We start from the raw sequence: 20,343 nt of genomic DNA on the forward strand, positions 1-20,343 counted from the left end.
CTTCCTATGTTAACAATAGAGAAGTGCAAATAAAATGAACTTCACAAAATAGAAGAATTTTGAGTTAGTAAATAAGTAAATTAGCATGTATGGTTAGCATGTAAATTGAGAAAAGAAAGTGAGAAGAAAGTAATATTAAATTTATAAAGTGAGAATGCAAATATTCCACCAGTAAAAGATAATGCAAATATTCCACCAGTATTATACAAAGCTTTGTAAAGAAGAAGACATTTCCCCAGCAAATATGGATACTTAAAAAAAATTACCAAAGGTAATGGATAAACAAAAGCAAACGATGAATGGAACTACAACAAGAAGAAGAGTCTGTGATGCTATAACAAAAGGAGTAAGATTCGGTAGGAAAAGCTCTTGGCCGAGCCCGGCTGCCAGTCCCCTAATATAAATATTTTGAAGAAAAACTGTTACAACCTCTTCAAAAATGATTAATTTCATTCTGGATAATGAAGGGTACCAGAAAGTTGGACAGATACAAATAAGGCATTAATTCCTAGTCAAGATTTAGGTCTAGATTTAACTTTGTCAAAAATAAATTACTGACCAATGCCAATGATGAAATTAAACAATGTTATAAAATATTTAGAATGGTTTTAGATAAAAGAATGAAAAGTATTTTGGAAGAGTTTATACAATGTGACTTTTTCTCAAGACAATAAAGGTAGTCCTAGATTTTGAACTGTAATGGAGCCTAGCCATTATGGTTGCAAATAATGATGGTTGTTAAGCAAGGTACCCATGTGATTACCTTGCTTAATGACCTCAATCCTTGCTTTCCTGTTGCAGTTGTTAAGTGACCACGCAGGTTGTTAAGCGGAGCATAGGATGCTTCAAGAATGGGAGAAAACTTCAGAGGCCTAGCATAGGCCCTGGCCTACATGGCACCATCTCTCCAATTCATATGTGGCACAGGGGCTCCCACACACCCTGACACATCTATTTTCCGCTTCCTCTTTTCCCAGTTTACCAGAGCTTTATAAAAACATGTCTTATTTTGGCCTTCATCAAACAAACCAAATTTTCCTTTGTTTTACATCTAACATTCTTGATTTTTAATCCATTTACTGTAAATGTTGCCTTTCTTTTCCCCATCTTCTTCAAGGCTTTAACAAACCTCTTGTTAAATCCAGTGGAAAGTCATTATCCAGGTCATTAACTTGGTTTGTCTTTTCCTTTGATTTTCAAAGCCTTAACCCACTTCTTGTTTTGTATCAGTGAAAAGTCTGTATCGGGGTGGTTCTCCCGGCTTTTCTCTATCTTGGAGCCCACAGTTTTCCTTAAAACTGTATCTTCAATGTCTTTTCTACTTTGTAATCCACACTTTTTAAATTCACTATTTCTGATTCCACTATTTCGGCATTAAATTTATTTCACATCTGTCATGCCTTCATTAACATACAGCCTATCCATAGAACCAGATTTTGTTCATGATATTGTTGATATAATTGCTACTAATTTCTGGCCCCATTCTTTAATATTTCACATGTATTTTGTGTCATTTTGTAAATCAGAAGCCTAAAGAATTTTCACCTGGACTTTAGTTCCCTCTAGTGTCCAATTTTGACATCTTGACATGGTATGATAAATTTAATGTGGATTTCAAAATCATTATGTAAGAATATGGAACAAATATAATCCCAGGTTGTGTCCCAAAATACCTTTACTGGTTTTAGCACAAAAAGTATTTTATAGAAAAGAAACATCAGGCAAAGAGAAATAATTAACATATTAAGACTTATTAATATAGGGATAGATTAAGATGAAGTCAAGAGAACAATTAACTGCAGAGATTTAATTTTCAATGGTTTTAATAGGCACAATGCTGAGAAAGATTTAATAAATACAAAAAGGTAATGGGAACTGAATAGCATAAGATGTAATTTGAAAATGAATTGTGTACAAATGATGAACATGTGGTTGCAAAAAATGTATAAATATTTGTGGGGTTTTGTACAAGTTTTAGCGCATTTTTTTCTTTTTTCCAACATACATACTTTATGGACAGAGTGTTTACCAGGTCACATCTTATACATCACATTTATAATCATAGTTTCATTGTATTCTAATCTTCCCATTTTTATCCATACTCTTCTCTTTTACATAATCCTTTGTCTTTTCCTCTCAATTCATTTAGTCTTACATATCATTGCTAAACACCTTTTTTTGTCTTCAACTAATTTCTGTTAATTCATCTTAACAAATTAATTATTTATCACAATATCTTTGCTATTCCCACTTCAACAATAGAATTCAGAATTCTTTACATAATTCTTTATCCGTTCTTATTCAATTTTTACACATAGTTAACATCACTATATGCCCTGTATTTCTTCTTTTTTTTTTACAGTTTTTCCAGTTGTTCAACCTATTTCTTCTTCCCCAAAAATATCTCACAATTTCCCCTTCCCCAATCATTAACATTTTAAATTTCCAACATTAAATTACCTTCAAAATTAATAATATTATTGAATTGTCTACTTTCATATTCCCATCTACTGATCTACCTTATTAAATATATTTACTTATATTTACCCTATTATTGTGCCTCTCTTCTATTGACCTTTTCCTGATTATTCATCGTGTCTTACATTTTTAAGGATCCCATTTTAGGTGATTTTTAAAAATCTGCCTTTTATCCCGCCCTCTTGAAATCTTATTTCTCTCTCTCTTTTTTTTTTTTTTTGTATATGTTGTACTTTCTCTCCTGTATCCCTTATATCTTTTTTAGTTGTATTATTTGCACCCCCTCACCAAAACTTCCACTTGTCTCTGCAAAGTGTTTCCCTTTTTATCTTTTAACTGCTTCATTTTGGGGGAGGGTTTCCCCCCTTTTCTCTCTGTCTACCTTGCTCTGAATTTCCATAACATTGTCCAATTGATGCTTGTTTTTCACTTCTTCCTCTTCTATACTTTAAACTTCTTGCGTTTCATTTAAATCCCCTCTTCAAATTCTATTTCTATCTTCTTTTCTGTGTGTGTAAACAAACTTTGTATCTCTTTGTTGTCTATCAAGGATTCACGCACTTTTTTTAGCATCAAAAATATTTCTCCATATATCTGAAACTCCATTTTATAACAATTTAAAAGGCTTTTACAACCTCCCCAATTATCTCTTTTCACAATTGACCCAAATTTAAAGACTCTTTAGTTTCCTTGTTTTTCTTCAATTATTCTTCTTCTCTTCAAAGGTAGAGTGTTCTACTGAGTTAGTATCGTCCAATGGTAATTCAATTCCAAAAGTAGACAAATCCTGTTATAAATTAGCTTTCTTCAAAGAGAGCAGATGAGAAACAAAAAACAAAAACAAAAAAAAAAACCCAAAACCACACAAGCACTCCTTAAATGTTTTCACAATGTCCAAATTGTCTTCTTCTGTATAGCCAAGGTCAGATCTTCCAGCTGCTGCTTCTCTTGTTATGCCTATTAAAGTCTTAGTATATATTGGACTCACCAAACCTTCTATGCTTTGAATATTATAGTACTTTTTTCCCACCAATAGATGGCACTCTGAATTTCTGTTCCATATAAGATATTCTAAGAACTATGGCAGATTTTCAAAATATCCAGGGAATTTAAAATACACATAAATAGTGCTATTTTCTCCCAAAAATCATTTTTCTAGAATGTTTTAGCTTTTCCCAGCTTTCCAAATGCAAGAATTCTTCTTTGGATTTTTATTTTACAGTCTCAGTTTCTCCTTTTCTTTCCAAGTGCCAAATAGCCACTGTTCTAAGCTCCATAATTTCTTCTAAAACTCCAAATTTCCAAACAGTTTCATTAAGTGAGAGTAGCAATTATCTCACTCAGTTCCAGCACTCCCTCCAAACACCACTCCAGCTCAGTTGTTAGGTTCGGTTGCCCCAGCTTCGAGACAACCATAGGAAAATGGCCACTGTCCCTGCTGCCGATTGGGAGAACTGTTTCTGATCTAGCGAGGAAATTGCCCATTCTTGCAGTCCATGAAATGCCTCTTTCTTCACCATCCTCACAGGACAGCTATGGCCCAAAGGCCTCCAGGCAGGGGGTACCGGCTGAATTTCACGGGGCTCATCAGAGCTCTGCTAATTTCCAGTCCACTTTCGCCGAAATATCAACCAGAAGTCAAAATGTATAAATATTTGCTGAGAATTGAAACAGAAGAGGAATAAGTTAAAGATTGCATGAAAAAATGGACTTTGAATTTTGATTACAATATACAGAAGTCAATGGGAACAATGTGGATAAAAATGTGGACTGAAAGTCACAGTGTTACAATTTAAAGAACTTTTTTTACAGAATGTCATATGAAATGTCATATGAGATGTCATATGAGATGACATCAGAGTAATTATCTAAGATGTATAAAGGTGTTTCTAATCAATATTGGAAAATATATCCACAAAGACAAATATTGAAATGCCTACAATGGAGGAAAATTGGAATCATTTAATGGACTTTTTGCTGAAAATGGAAAAATGTTAAATGATGATTTGTGGATTTGATGATTGAAAAAAGATTGATGGAGGGGCAGAATGTGTTATTGTTATGTTAAAGAGGTCAGAGGGATGATGAGTTTGTAACTGCTGTACAATAAAGAAGAATAGAAATAGCTTTTCTAGCTATTCTTTTTTCTCTTTGTATTCTTCGCTGCACCTTTCCTTTTCTCCTTTTCTCTTTTCTTTCTTTTTTTTCGTATATACTTTTAGCTATAGAATGTATAATTCTTTATTGGCCAAGTATGATTGGATATACAAGGAATTTTTCTCCGATGCATAAGCTCTCAGTGTACATACAGGCAATAAGTGATAAATCATGATTATAATACCGTAAGACTATTTTAAAAAAGAAATTGGTGGCAGCTAAGATTTAGTCAATTTGAGATCAGCAAGGTCATAAGCAGGATTTTTAAAAATCCAGTAGGTTTCTACTAGACACATCTTTAATTTTTAGTTCAATGTTCAGTGTATCATTTTAAATGTATAATTTTAACAATCCATTTGCAGGATTAATCTCTATTTTGGACATGGAATGCTATAAACCTGGTGTTGCATTGTCTCCCCCATCTCCTTAAACCAGAGTTGCTGCTATGTCTGTGTAACATTGCCATCATTTTATACCCAGTCAATGATGAAAAAGACTTATGATGTAATACCTAGATGTATTGGTGTCAAAACTAAATGACACTACAGGGTCAGATGCAAGAAGTACAAAATCTGATGTTCCCCTCCAGCCGTTAAATTGAAAGTCAAACAGAGGAAACAAAGAGACACAATGACTCTTTTAGGCTGAAGAAGGCACATCTCTTCCCTCCATCCTTGCTCAGTCTTTCCTGCCCCTTTTTCTGAAGCACGGACCCAGGATAAAACAGGGGAAATATTACCTGCTGAAGCTTGAAATGTGTATCAGTGACAAGCCTGAAATCACGATATAACAAGTTGAAATAACATAACACTGGAATGGTAACACTGAAACCCTTCCCTCCTAAACAGAAGAATCTGGAATTCAGTATTACCCACATAAGAAAGGAAAGAAGGGGAAGGAAATCCTAAAGAAAACTGTCCTTTGTGACCTTGCTCCTTTCATGACTCTGATTTGTTTTGGGTTTTAACTTTATTCAGCTTAAGTCATGAAAGTTAAAAAATGAGGTGAAAGAGGAGGAGCACAAGAAGGGGTTTAGGGGTGACCCACCCTGGAATGTCGTATTGCTATCGTCAGTTGACATTTATTTATTTTATTTATTTATTTAAGATATGTACATGGCCATCCAACTAGCAAAGCACTCTGGATACCAAACAAATAAAAACAACAATCACAACCCGTAACAGTAAAAAATGGCATAAAAATGAAGTAGCAAGAGCAGTTGAGGCCATTAAAACATTTCACAAAATAAAGCAGAGAGATCTGCAACCACATCAAAGGTACATTAACACCATGACCACAGACCCTGGAGGAATAGCCAGATCTTTAGAGCCCTGAGGAAGGACAGCAGGTGTACAACCATCCGTATCTCAAGATTCAGCCTGTTCCACAATACAAGTGCCCTAACCAAGAAGGCAATGCTTCCAAGGAGCAACCACAAGGCATTGCTTCACTAACAGGACTCAGCCCATACCTACTTTGCTTGATTTACAGTTATGGGTAGATACATTTAGGGAGGTGGGCCCTGCAAGAAACCAAGTCCCATGCCATGTAGGGTTTTAAAGGTGGCAACCACCACATTGTGGCTCAAAACCTACTGAGAGATCCAGCAGCTCCTGAAGCCACAGAGATACATGAGAACGCTGTGGGAAATTGAGTACTTCCTGTGCCATTGCATTCTGGATCAGTTGAAGCGTCTGAATACTGTTCAAACATACAGCACATTGCAATAATCCAGCTGAGGAGTGACTAAGGCATTTGTGATCAAAATCAGTGCCTCCCAATCTAGGAATGAGTGCAACTGTTGCATAAGGTAAAATTGTACAAAGGGCCTCCTAGACATGCCCCAGACTCCATCAGTCACCTACAATGAACTGTTCAAATAGGTCTTTTAGCCTTGCAGTGGCATGGGGGTCCTCAAAAACTTCAAGGCTAACAGGAAGTTATCTATCGTAAGGACTGTTCACAACACCCCAAACTCCAATTCAGGTTGCCACTGTCCCGAGACAAAAACTAGATCTAATACATGACCCCAATTGAGAATCATACCATCCGTGCAACAAAAGCAGAGTAAAGTCAAAAGAGACAACCAATTGCTTTACTTGTCATTCACATAATCAAAACTGCACCATTCAGCATACAACATACCACTTTATAATGCTTTGGTAAGGCCACACTTGGAATACTGCATTCAGTTCTGGTCGCCACGATGTAAAAAAGATGTGGAGACTCTAGAAAGAGTGCAGAGAAGAGCAACAAAGATGATTAGGGGACTGGAGACTAAAACATATGAAGAACGGTTGCAGGAACTAGGTATGTCTAGCTTAAGAGAAAGAAGGACTAGGGGAGACATGATAGCAGTGTTCCAATATCTCAGGGGTTGCCACAAAGAAGAGGGAGTCAAACTATTCTCCAAGGCACCTGAGGGTAAAACAAGAAGCAATGGGTGGAAACTAATCAAGGAGAGAAGCAACTTAGAACTGAGGAGAAACTTCCTGACAGTTAGAACAATTAATCAGTGGAACAGCTTGCCTCCAGAAGTTGTGAATACCCCAACACTGGAAGTCTTTAAGAAGATGTTGGATCGCTATTTGTCTGAAACGGTATAGGGTTTCCTACCTAGGCAGGGGGTTGGACTACAAGACCTCCAAGGTCCCTTCCAACTCTACTATTGTATTGTATTGTATTGTATTGTATTGTATTGTATTGTATTGTATTGTATTGTATTGTACAGGAGAGTCAGAACAGAGACTATAAATATATAATGGAAATTCAAAATGGGGGCAGCAAATATAAGGTTGATGGAGTTTTCTGTGATTCAGGGATGGGTGGATGGCGCTTCAATACATCAGTGGGGAAAGGGGTAAATACAGGTTAACTCTTAAATTCATGTTAGGTCTCCTGCCAGCATTCCAGCAACTATGTATGTATGTATGTATGTATGTATGTATGTATGTATGTATGTATGTATGCATGGATTTGATTTGATTTGATTTGTTTGCCATCCTTTTGCTTTTGTGTCAGGTGTAATAAGTCTCAAACTCCAAGTCCCACCCAATCCTTCCCTTTCTCTGCAAGGGATAATCTTGTAGACATATGTTTTCTTCCAACTTCTAAATGTGCCATGGTATTCTTTAAATATCAAAATAACTTTCCTTAGCAGATGGCACTAAATATTGAATCTGAAGACAGAACCAAAGATTCCTTTAGATGTTCTTCTAGCTAATTAGGAAGGCTCTGCACTAGTCTCTGTTTGAAGTAAAGCCAGACTTCTGTAACACTGCAGCCATCACTGATGAGACTTCAAATCTGCTTGAAAAGCAAATTAAGCTTCCAAGGATGTTGCTGGGCAATTTCCACCATGAGAAATCTGGGGTTCTTCCTGCTACAATAGCAAGGCTGTGTGAAAACAGAAGTTCTCCTTCATTCCATGCTACTAAAAATATTATTTAGATGTCTTCTTAGTTTCTGAGATTCTGAGAGGTAGATATTTTCCCATTGCAAATACGTGTGATTATGAGGGAACTGTATCCTATGCCCGTTATAGCAGACTTCAGAAATCCTGCATATTACCTACCATAATTTGGTTATCAGTTATATTGACCATCAGGAAACACCACCTGGCCAGATTTTCTGGGATTCATCAGACATATGAAGCAAGTTGTTATTCTATGGAATTCAAACTGTGTTCAAAAGTGACCTTCACACTTCAGATGACTATACACAGTTTGATGCCGGTGGAGCTTTGGGCATCACATAATGTAAATTATATAATATGATGGCCTGAACAATGAAACAATTGGTCCATTGCTGGGAGAAAGTGGCAAGAATGTGACAAGCAACAGGGAGAAAGCAGAACTACTTAACTTGTTTTTTGCATCTGTCTTTACACAAAGAGAAAAAACAGTTCAACCTATCAAAAACAGCACCACAAAAAACAGATTCGGAACACGTTAAAATAGGGAAGAAAATGGTAAGTGAACACCTGTCTACCCTAGACAAGTTCCAATCACCAGGACCTGATGGATTGCACCCCAAGGTTCTAAAGGAACTGGCAGATGAGATCTCAGAGCCACTGAATCTTTCAAAGATCCTGAAGCACCGGGGAACTTCCAGAGGACTGGAAAAGAACTGATGTAGTTTCCACCTTCAAAAAAGGAAAAGAAATAGATTCAGGAACCTACAGACCTATCAGCCTGACCTCAATACCAGGGAAGATTCTGGAAAAGATAATCAAGAAACAAATCAGTGAACACCAAGAAGTAAACAAAATAATAACCAAAAGCCAACACGGATTTGTCAAAAACAGATCATGCCAGACTAATCTTATTGCATTCTTTGACAAAGTGACAAAATTAGTGGACCAGAAGAATACTGTCAATATAATTTACTTGGACTTCAGTAAGGCATTTGATAAAGTAGACCATAACCTACTTCTAGATAAAGTAGAAAAATGTGGGTTAGACAGCATCACCACCAGATGGATTCGTAACTGGCTGACCAACCACACTCAATATGTAGTCCTCAATGGAACTGCATCTACATGGAGGGAGGTATGCAGTAGAGTACCCCAAAGCTCTGTTTTAGGCCCAGTATTCTTCAACATCTTCATCAATGACTTGGACAAGGGGTTAGATGGGGAACTCATCAAATTTGCAGATGACACCAAACTGGCAGGAATAGCCAACACTCCAGAAGATAGGCTCAAGATACAGAAAGATCTTGACAGACTTGAACATTGGGCCCTATCTAACAAAATGAAATTCAATGGTGAAAAGAGTAAGGTTCTACATTTAGGCAAGAAAAACAAAATGCACAGGTACAGTTTATGTGGTACCTTGCTTAATAGTAGTAACTGCGAGAGGGATCTTGGAGTCCTAATGGACAAAAATTTAAATAAGAGCCAGCAGTGTGCAACAGCTGCCAGAGAGATAGAATCAAGATCACATGAAGTGTTGATACCACTTTATAATGTCTTGGTAAGGCCACACCTGGAATACTGCATTCAGTTTTGGTTGCCACAATGTAAAAAAGATGTGGAGACTCTAGAAAGAGTGCAGAGAAGAGCAACAAAGGTGATTAGGGGACTGGAGACTAAAACATATGAAGAACGGTTGCAGGAACTGTCTAGTTTGATGAAAAGAAGGACTGGGGTGACATGATAATCTTCCAATATCTCAGGGGTTGCCACAAAGAAGAGGGAGTCAAACTATTCTCCAAAGGACCTGAGGGTAGAACAAGAAGCAATGGGTGGAAACTGATCAAGGAGAGAAGCAACTTAGAACTAAGGAGAAATTTCCTGACAGTTAGAACAGTTAATCAATGTAACAACTTTCCTCCAGAAGTTGTGAATGCTCCAACACTGACAGTTTTTAAGATAATGTTGGATAACCATTTGTCTGAAGTGGTGTAGGGTTTCCTGCCTGAGCAAGGGGTTGGACTAGAAGACCTCCAAGGTCCCTTCCAATTCTGTTAGTCTATTCTATCCTATCCTATCCTATCATATCCTATTCTATTCTATTCTATTCTTGAAATATCTGGTTATATATGTTTGATGAATCCCCAAAGGATGAAATTGGTGCGTCCTAGTAGTTAATGTAAATGAAATCACTACACAGGATATATACACTTATATATTAGAGAAATGTCATACACATACACAGACCCCAAGAGGGAGAGTGGAAGGCCCTGTATGTAGGGACATGATCTAAAACTAGTTATCTGCTTTGAGAATTTAAGGGAAGGTAGACTACCTATTATTCCATTCTAATTATAGTTCTTTCATCACTTGAACATTTGGGAGTGCTATTTACACAATTGTGAATCTAAAAAGATCATAGGGATTTATAATCATAGACATCTATTTTGTTTGTTTTTACAGGAATGTTTAAACCTACCTTCAGATTGTTTCTACTTTGGTATAATCAATGTCTCATTAGAGAACTGATCCCCATTTTTCATGTGTGTTTTAGAGACTGGAAGGCAGCAACTCCATGAAGACTCTCTCCATAGTCAATGCTACCAGGTTTACTACTATTCATTTCTTTGAGCTTGGGGGGAAACAAAGCAGCTTAAATTCCTTCAGACGTGTCCCCATACAAGTAATCCATAATGCTCATGCCTCATGATATGAAATGCAATCTGCACCATCCACTCCATTAATTAAACTTCTCTTTCATAACTTTTGTGGTTCAACAAATTGTCACCAAATGTAAGAGGAGAAGGAGACAGCAGAAGGATCCACTTTCAAGTTTTTTTCTGGTTTTTCGCAGCTTCAAGAAAATTGAAGAAAGAAAATTGAGGGAAAGTGAGAGGATGGGAGGATAAAGCAGGAGTTGCAAATATTGGAGGGCAAAATAGATTAGCAGATTCTCCCCTCCCCCTGAAGTTCTGATTGCCTCTGAAAAAAATTACCAAGTGTAATCTAAACTGATTTATAATTTTTAGATTAATCTGAAATGCGATTCAGGTAAATACAAATGTGTGCTTCTGAGATAGGTTGCATCTTTTGTGTATTCACAAGTCACATTGTTGAGAAAATTTCCATGTGGAACATAATTTTCCTTCCTGGAATGATGACCTGGTTAGCTACATACCATCACAGGCAATTTGGACTGAAAGTTAAAGGAACGTTGGATGATTAAGTTTTATGAAGCGTTTTGTTCAAATGATTTACATAGCCCTGTATATTAACTAAACTATTTAAGTAGTCAGTCATGCACAGATTTGAAACTATGATTCAGAATTATGATGCATGAAACAAGTAGCCATAGAGGTGGGAACTAATATGCTGTTTCTAAAGGTGTTGGATAAAAAGAACAAAACACAGATAATTTCTCACTTGCCATTTATTGTTAGAAATCACCATGTAGAGACATATTGGGTTGAGTAATGACCAGATTCATGTGGCAAAAATGATACCCAACATATGGCATGAGGAGCAGCTGCTCAAGGCATCTGGCTACATCTGGCCTATGCATCTGCCATAGCCTCTGCAGTTCCAGTCCCAGAGAACAAGGTTTGGTCAATCTCCAATTCTTTTCTCACTTTCAGGGAAATCCAATTCTGAAATCAAGGTGAGCTCCTGTTGTTAGTGAACTCTTAACATGGTTGCTGCAGAAGATACCCTGTTTCATCTGGGAATCCAGTAGCCACATCTCCTATAATTTCTATTATCACAATCTCTGTAAGGTGCCCCACTGCTGGTTACTTATTGCCCCTTCCAATCTCGTACGTCTCCTTCACTCTTGTGCCTCATGAGTACTTACAATAAGTATGAAAGTTAATGTGGCATCTTTCTGTCCCATCTGTAACTTGTATTTTTTTTCCTTATTTTTAAAGGTTCACATAAGCTATTCTGTCCTCTTTTTTTGTTCTCTCCCCCAACTTTTAGGAGAGGCTGTAGGCCTGGCCTTAATCATCATTCTACAGTGTATCCATAAGTGCCATGGATGAATGGCCAACAGCAATGACAGCAAGCAATCACAGTTGGCATGGCTCAGACTTTACTAGGAATGTGGGAAGCAGGTTCACCAAGTCAAGGAAGGGTGAGAGTCACAAGGGGAGCAATGGATAGAAACAGTGGGAAAACAGTTACTGATGCAGCAAGAACTATCCTACAGAAGCACCAGACAGGGGACTGATGCCGGCGATGACATGATTGGCAATGTATCTTTATTAGCACCAGGGCTTTCAGCGGATGCCCCACCATGCCCCTGAGTAATGACAATGAGTTGCAGCAAAGTTTCTCAGGCCAGGCATTCAGTGAATAATAATGCCCTAATGTGCACTCAACTTAAGACTCCCCCATCCTTAGACATGTGTACAATTTTATTCTTTGAGGTTTTCAGCATGCATATGCCTACCATACACAGAGAGAATGTGTAATAGGTGAAAAATTGGAAGTATTTAAGGATCTATTGTTTGTTGTTGGAGGTAGTGACAAACTTCATCCATGATTTGAATACTGATTCATTGGACAACCTGGCATCCTCTTCTTTTGATCTATCTTGTTTCACAAAGTGGCACCGAGGGACTCAAAGAAGTGGCACTGAAGCACCAATACCTAGAGTTTCTTAAATATTTGTAGGGCCCAAACAGTTATATACAGGATGAGAAAACATGCCACAAGGAACAACTTGTGCATACAAGTGATAAGGTGGTATTGCAAAACACCGGTATTGGGGAGTAAGTTAAAAGCTGTAGAGAAAAACACTCACTCTATTAGCCTTGGGGAAATAGTCTTTCTTGTGACTTTGTGTACCAACGTGGAGGCAGAGGCAGGATGAAGTCTAAATAGTTAGAGCTATAGTAGATATTTATATACATACTTAAAATATAGTTCTTGGGTTGGACTAAGTTAAGCAATAAATAAATCATTATCCCACCTCCTCTACCCACAATGCACCTTTAAAGCTTAGAATATCTTTAGTGCTCTCCATGATCCCAGAATTGTACTGAAATCTTTTGGAATTGGCCAGAGTCAATGAGGTGCAGACTTCCAAATTTGGAAGAAGTTATAGTCTTCAGTAGTATTCATGCTACTGTCCCAGACTAAGGAGCCGTTCCATTCTGCGGCTCTATATTCTTTTCTAGTGCCCTGAAAGAAATAGAGCATAAGGCATGTTCTATGGTTTCCAAGAATAGAAGACATCCTAGCATCTGTGAAAAGACATGTTTTGGAAGTACCAGCACTGGAAGTATAGGAGAGAATACAGGCAACTGAAGTGGAAGCACTATGGACACTGAATATTCAAAGCATATAGCATGCCTGAAGTTCAGGAAAGGAATATACATAGCACCCAAAGACAGGAGCTAAGGTAGCCTGTTAAGGAACAAGGCAGGAACTCTCAGTCATGGGATTATAACTTGTTTTTTTTAAAAAAACTCCTGTTTCTTCAGCCTACTCTATCCCAGCTCGCTATGCTGGGTTGCTATTTGCTGATCACTTGACTTGAGCTAGCAGTTGTAGCCGGTTCAGATAATAGGCCCATAAATTGAGGACAGAATTGGAGTAATAATCTATCTGGGAAAATCAGGTGTCATCATGTCTGCAGGAATTCACAGGAAGTGCCAATATTTCAAGATATAATGAATTCGGCCACAGAAATTGAGCTCCTTCAGGGGTAACAGCCACTCAAGTCAAGGTCAGGAATCCTCTGGGACCCAGGATTTCACTGACCATTGTAAATCCCAGGGGTGTCATGATACTCCTTGTTGGCATCCTGACCCCCCTGGGAGAGCTCAGAAACGGGTGCTCTGATAGCGCAGCCTGCGAATCTCAGAGACTCCATCGTCCCGGCAGTACAAGTCCCTGCCGGGACTTTGTGCCAGTCACCGGCCTCCTGCTCCCCCACCTCCCCCAGCACTGCTGCTGGTGCTGCTGGTGCTGCCTGAGCTGGAACTGCTGCAACGATCTTCATAGATAGAAATCTCAATCTGGAAGCAAGAAGATAAGGACAACAAACAAATCCATGAAAATCCTGCTCTACCCCACACTCACCTAAGGAGGCCCTCTCTCAAATATACTTTCTCGACTGGAACTCAGGAGGTCAGATTGTTGTTGGCTAAGCAGGTATGGAGACATTATGTCATTCATGCAATTATACTGTTTTTACACACACACACACACAAACACCTTTTTGGTTTTTGAAAGAGAGAGGGGTAGGGGGGTAGAGAGATATGACCTTACCTCTTTTCTGTTCCCAAATCAAGCTACTGGTTGCTGTCTGTTCACATACACATCATAGCCAAATCCCAAGTTGGCAATCCAGTGCATAGTTAAGTCTTCAGTCAATATGGAGTCCATCTTCCTTTGCCCAGCTCTTCTGTAGGGCAGATAACCAGGAAGAGCTACGGTACTACTGTAGCCTGTCCACGTCCTAAGAACTCAACTTCTGGATGCCTATAACATACTTGGAATCTTAGCAGCTGCATGCACAGAGTATGCTAACCTTAGCTTTAATTTTGTTGCAAGCTCTGAAAACGGCTTAACTTCAACACCCAATTTAAATGCATTGTTCCTGGGAGAGATGAGCCAACTTGGGATAACAATAGTGAACTCAAAAGATGTGCCTCTTAAAGATGCAAAATTTACTTAACACTTCATTTCCCTTCATGGTAAATTTAGGTGATAGCTACTCAGATCAAGTGTGCATTGTGTAAAAATGTACAGTGTATGTTTTATCTGGCATCTATTGTTAAAGGTGGACTTGAACCAAGTTCTCCCCATTCCTAGACCATTACAGTACATCATTGTTGCACTCATGAAGTCATGTATTGTATCCTGTTGTGAATGTGCGACCCTTTGGGAATCACTATCATTATCATTGAAAACATTGAAAAATAAATAATATCCACATGATTCCAAATCTCAGTAGGGATAGGAAAATAATAATGCAGGTTATAAGGTGTGTCTGTAGCATAAATCAGAACTAGCTACCTAGTTTCGGGCAGTAATGTATTCTATTTTCATCCCTGCATCAACCAAGAAGGATACAACTCTCATGCCCCGCTCCACTGGGTCAGTCAGCAGAAGTCCTCGTGGAGCATAAATCTTCTCATTCTGCTCCTGGATATACTTGGAAATTTTCTTCAGAACCTGAAGAAATAATTAGTGAACCAATCAGAACCAGATGAGTACCAGTTTCATGTTCCCAGATAACACATAGCACAAAGTTGAGAAGAAAGTTATTAAACAAGTTCCAAGGACTCTTAGAAATTGTGCATTATTATAAAAGTGAGCAAAAAATAATAATCCTGGCTCACTGTTAATTGCACTTATTTATTCCTCATATTTTGTGTTCATATTCACTATTTTAGGGACTTTCCTTGGTTCACCCAACCATCCCTCCCTCCTCTCCTGCTTCATAGTGCAGTTCTTTCCATGCCTTATCAGATAACAGTCATCCTCCTTCTGAATATGGGTTTGGTTCTATCCCAAAAATAATATCATTTTGGAACCCTATTAAAATGTTTTCAAAATAGCACTTAAACCTATATCAATATTATCCTCTGAAAATTGTACCTTTTGTCACGCAGGATCCCCCTCCCTCCCCAGCCAAGGTTGACTTAAAGTGCTACCATCCAGACCTGTGCAAAACACAAATCCAGACTGAGGTAGGATAGATCCAACATCTAACTAACGCCCACTCCTCCCTCCAGCCACCTTGCATTTGTGGGATGTAAGTCAAGCAAAGCCCACGGAATCCATATCTGTTCTGCTTAACATCTGTGGATCATAGATAAGGGTAACCTTCTTTGCCAGCATTTTGCCTGTGGCAGGATTATATAAAATTGATTTTATACTAATGTAGACTTCTATCAGTAATAGGATGGTAGCACTTTAAGTCAGACTTGGGGGAGGGGGACCCAGGTGACAAAAACTTCACTTTTTAGAGGATAATATTCTTTTGAACTATCTATCTAGTACTTGGATTTAACATATGGACAGTATAAATGGATTCTCTGGACTCTTACTATGACTAAAGACTGATCTTGCAGCATTGGAAAATTAAAGGTATGGCTCCATTTATTCAATGAATTGAATCTGGTTGCACTTGCAACTTATTAGTGCATTGCATATAGATGTAAACTTTGTACAGACAAGTATGATCATATAATGGGACTCATTTATACAGTAGGATTCAGTAGGTTTAAAAAAACAGCTGTATAAATGTATTAGAAATATATACATATTTGCCGGATCCAATCTGGATCAGTCACTGGGACCAAAGGTTTAGTCTTCCAAGCTTTCAGACTCATGCTGGACCCCATCGTTAGGGAACTTTTTTCTAAGGAGAATATATATATATACATATTTCAATATTTGAATTGGACAAGTGTATATACAATAGTAATTGTGTATTGTTATAATCATATATCATTTTCTTTTTTGTATTTCTTTCTTTTATTAGAGCACTTTTTATGTATGTAACTCCATTAATTTTATCCTTGTTTTGGGCTCTTTTTTCCTATTAATTAAAAAGCAATAAAAACATAAATTTTAAAAAGCCTTGAAAAAGAACCCTGAGTTATATAATTAGAGATTGCATGATATGCAGTGCAAATGAGGGCAAATTGCTTGGCCACTGCCTGTTATTTCAATAACTTGTAAAATTGGAATAGTTAGCTTGATATTGTTTCCCTACTTTGGGAGCCCTTAAAACAGCCCTTAATACAGTATAATAAACACCTATGATGTGAACTATTGTAAATCTTCTCTTATGCCTCCAAACCTTCTCATAGTGGGTCTCCATGCAAAGGAAGATGAAATAGGCTGTGGCACAGGCCAGACATCCCTCCAGATAAGAGCTGCCCCCAATTTTCTCAGCTTCCGCGTAGAAATTGTTCAGTGTCTTCACGGTTTCCTCAAAAAATTGCCGCTCAATCTTTGGGAGGGAAAAAGAAAGGAAACCACATAATAGGGATATGTAGCATGTCATTTTTATGACTATGGCATTCTCCTTTATGGAAATGCCAAAAGGCGGAACAGAGACATTGCCAAATCAAAATAAGATATGTTGTAAGAAATATCCATTTATGTGTGAACATTTTTTTTAAAGAAATGACTCTGCTACTGTATAGTTAATGTGTGATTGCTCCAGTTAACAGGTTAGGAAAAATCCTTCAAAGTGTCAGATTTATTCACAACTCCTCAGATGCTCAACCCCACCCCTTTGCACTCTGTCACTAGCTAACAGTAGAACCTCAAGGACTCAATGCGGTTAGGTAAGAACATTTTTACACACTCTGTCTGTGCAAAAGAACAGCTATGACAGAATGCAGAAATACAACCTTGTATGAATGTGTGGGTGAATATGCCCAGGAATTAAATCCTAGGATTCTTCTGTAGCAACAGACATTTTGTTGTTCTTTTTCTCAGACAGGAATGTGGAGGACACCTGCATCCTGTTTACATAACAGTCCTGTCTAGTCTGAAATTCTTTGGTTCCTACTTTGCTACTTCAGCCCTTCCATAAAAAAGTACACCTACAGTAAATCCAGTGGGGCCCGGAGGTGTCTCTTCGTTGGAGCTGCTCCATTCCTTTGCAACAGCTTCCCAACTGAAATTGGGGGAGGGGAAGTAGCACCCTAGTAGCCTTCCAGAAGGCCCCAAAGAGGTGGCTCTTTCCCCAGGTATTGGGGTAGGATGGAGTTGATTCAAGTGGTTAATTTTATAGGTGATTATGGTCCCTTGGTGGGAAAAAATATAATGTGCTTTAATGGGTTGAGTTGCCTAGGTGAAGTAGGCAGCGCATAAGTTCTTTAAATAAACAAAATAAGGAAGTCACTGAAACATTCATAGAATGTTAATGGGACATCGTAGCTTAATCTGAGCTCCAGTCTACTCATCGGTTTGATATAAAAGTTTGCTATAGTGTGGGAGCCAGGAGAACCATATGAAATAACAGATTGTACCCGACTGTCCAGTTCAGGAGGGAATTTGGTCTGGAATTGACAGATAGTCCCATCACTGTAGTCTCGCTGTATAAAAACCTTGGTAGCCAATGAAGCACTCCTCCGCAGTTCTTGGAGATTGTGGACCTGAAGAAAATTGAAATCAGGAAGTTACAACATGGGGAAATCTTCCTATACAGTAGAGCTGATGGGAGCTCACGCTGTATCCTGATACTTGCAGATCAAATGCATGGACTTTTTTCATTCCTGGATTGCTCTGTGCTTCACTTTGTACTTTTCTTCATTTTCATTCAGAAACAACACATAATTCTCTCTTAATCACATTGCATACTAAAGTTCTCCCCAAGATAAATTATACACTGGTAGGTTGTTTTGTTTGCCGTCTTAGGGCGGAAATGTTAAAGAGTAAGTGTACAGGTCCAAGGGAAACAAGCTGTTCTACAACATAGTAAGGGAGCAAATGCAATGCACTCAGCTTCACAAAAGAGTACAGGTGTTAAAGTCATCTTAGAGCATTTAATCTTATACATTTCAATTGCTTAATTAACCATTTAAAGAATCGCCAGTTGTACTTGTAGCCACTGGAAAGCTACTTAATTATCAGGATTGTTTAAGAAAAAATATAAATGGCCTAACTAAGTAGACTTAATGATTTCTGCTTCCGTGGAGATTCACACCATCAGCGCCACTAAGGCAGTTGATCATTCAACTATGTATGTACGTAGTTACTGATCATTGCATATACTGTAATAGGAACAATTGGAACGATCATCAATATCTGCATTAAAATGCATACTAATGGGATATGGATAGGATGCTGAAATTGTTTTTAGATAATGTTTCATGAGTCATTTTGGCACCACCTTCAAAGTGGAATTTATTTTTGTATAAGCTTTTCAGATGGTTATCTGCAGGTGTCTAAGTATACTGTACAGCAGTGGTTCTCAACCTTGGCAACTTGAAGATGTCTGGACTTCAGCTCCCAGAATTCCCCAGCCAGCGAATGCTGGCTGGGGAATTCTGGGAGCTGAAGTCCAGACATCTTCAAGTTGCCAAGGTTGAGAACCACTGCTGTACACTTCAGTTAAAAAATTGAATGTGCGTATTTTAAATGGAAAATATTACCTTATTACCTAATTATTTAGATAAACATCTTCTTAATTAATCAAAGTATAATGAAAATAGTCAAACAGATTAATTATACATTTCCATGCTACTCCCTCCCAAAACATTAAAGGATCTTTTATGAAATACAGAAAACCAATATTCCACGATTTCTTAATTCTAGTTCTCCAACCCCACCCCATTCAAATAGAATGGTCCAATTTCAGTTCTGATTGGGAACATCAGAATTTGGCTCTCATTATAATCATAGAGCATGTCAAGCTGAAAGAAGATGTTTTCCTCAAGTCATCTAGTAAGCATCACGTTTAAATGGTGATACAACTGGATTTCAATCTCAATTATTTATATTTGAGTCCAATGTAAAGATCATGTTTTCACAACACACTGAAATATGCATTAGCTATCTACACTTAGACTAATTTATGGTTATTAAGACGAGAGAGGGTTCTTTTGTTAACTGTCACAAAATAGAAAATAATTTAAATTAGCACGCTGAATGAAGATGTTCTAGCATGTTACCAAAGATGATATGTTATTGGATATTTCACATTTTAAAATATATATATTTTTGTCTATATAGTTGTACTTATAATAGCCTTCAAGTGAGTACAACTTGTTGAAATACATTCAGAATTAAACAAGACAAGCCTAAATTAATAAGGATTATTTCCTTTTCCCATCCATAGAGGGAAACCTCTGCATTGTAAGAGCTCACTTAATAACCATCTCCTTATAAGACTCAATTTCTTAGCCTGTGGTTGCATTAAAAGCATTGAGTTGATTAAGGTTGTGGATGATGTCAAACTTGGAGCAGATACAATATGATTTGAAAATAGGATGCATTGAATTTTATATGAATTTTATGTAAAATTCATTAACATTACCATGACATGATGGCTATTTAATCAATTCATGGTGGGCAGTTTAAAAAATATTAGTGTTGAAGACTCAGAGCTGCTGCCTTTAAGTTTATTTCTCACATGATATGTTGGTTGACTCTAGGAGTTGAAGTGGTTCAAAATGAAATAACAGGTTATGACATCACAATGTTAGACAAAAAATGGGCCAGGAAAGCTGTTTTTATATTCTTAAAGGTCCAATAAGTTTTATTAGTTTAAATATGAGATCATCTAGTTCGATAAAACTTCCTAAATATTTAGAAAATTA

General features: G+C 37.6%; 1 protein-coding gene across 8 annotated transcripts in view; it reads right to left on the reverse strand.

Moving 5' to 3' along the window:
* Positions 1 to 12,011: 12,011 nt before the first annotated feature.
* GOLGA7B (golgin A7 family member B) overlaps positions 12,012 to 20,343 on the reverse strand; it is a 42,050-nt gene continuing 33,718 nt past the window's right edge. For all 8 annotated transcript variants that reach the window (XM_081955204.1, XM_081955205.1, XM_081955199.1 and 5 more), the window contains 4 exons: positions 18,052 to 18,177; positions 16,869 to 17,021; positions 15,131 to 15,232; positions 12,012 to 14,070 (listed from right to left, as the gene is read on the reverse strand). In XM_081955204.1, coding sequence (XP_081811330.1) covers positions 13,966 to 14,070; positions 15,131 to 15,232; positions 16,869 to 17,021; positions 18,052 to 18,177 — 486 coding nt within the window. In that variant the 3' untranslated portion in view covers positions 12,012 to 13,965. The remainder of the gene's footprint in view (positions 14,071 to 15,130; positions 15,233 to 16,868; positions 17,022 to 18,051; positions 18,178 to 20,343) is intronic.

Source organism: Natrix helvetica (assembly GCF_964273705.1).
Source record: "Natrix helvetica genome assembly, chromosome: 5".
NCBI classification, from domain to species: Eukaryota; Metazoa; Chordata; class Lepidosauria; order Squamata; family Natricidae; genus Natrix; species Natrix helvetica.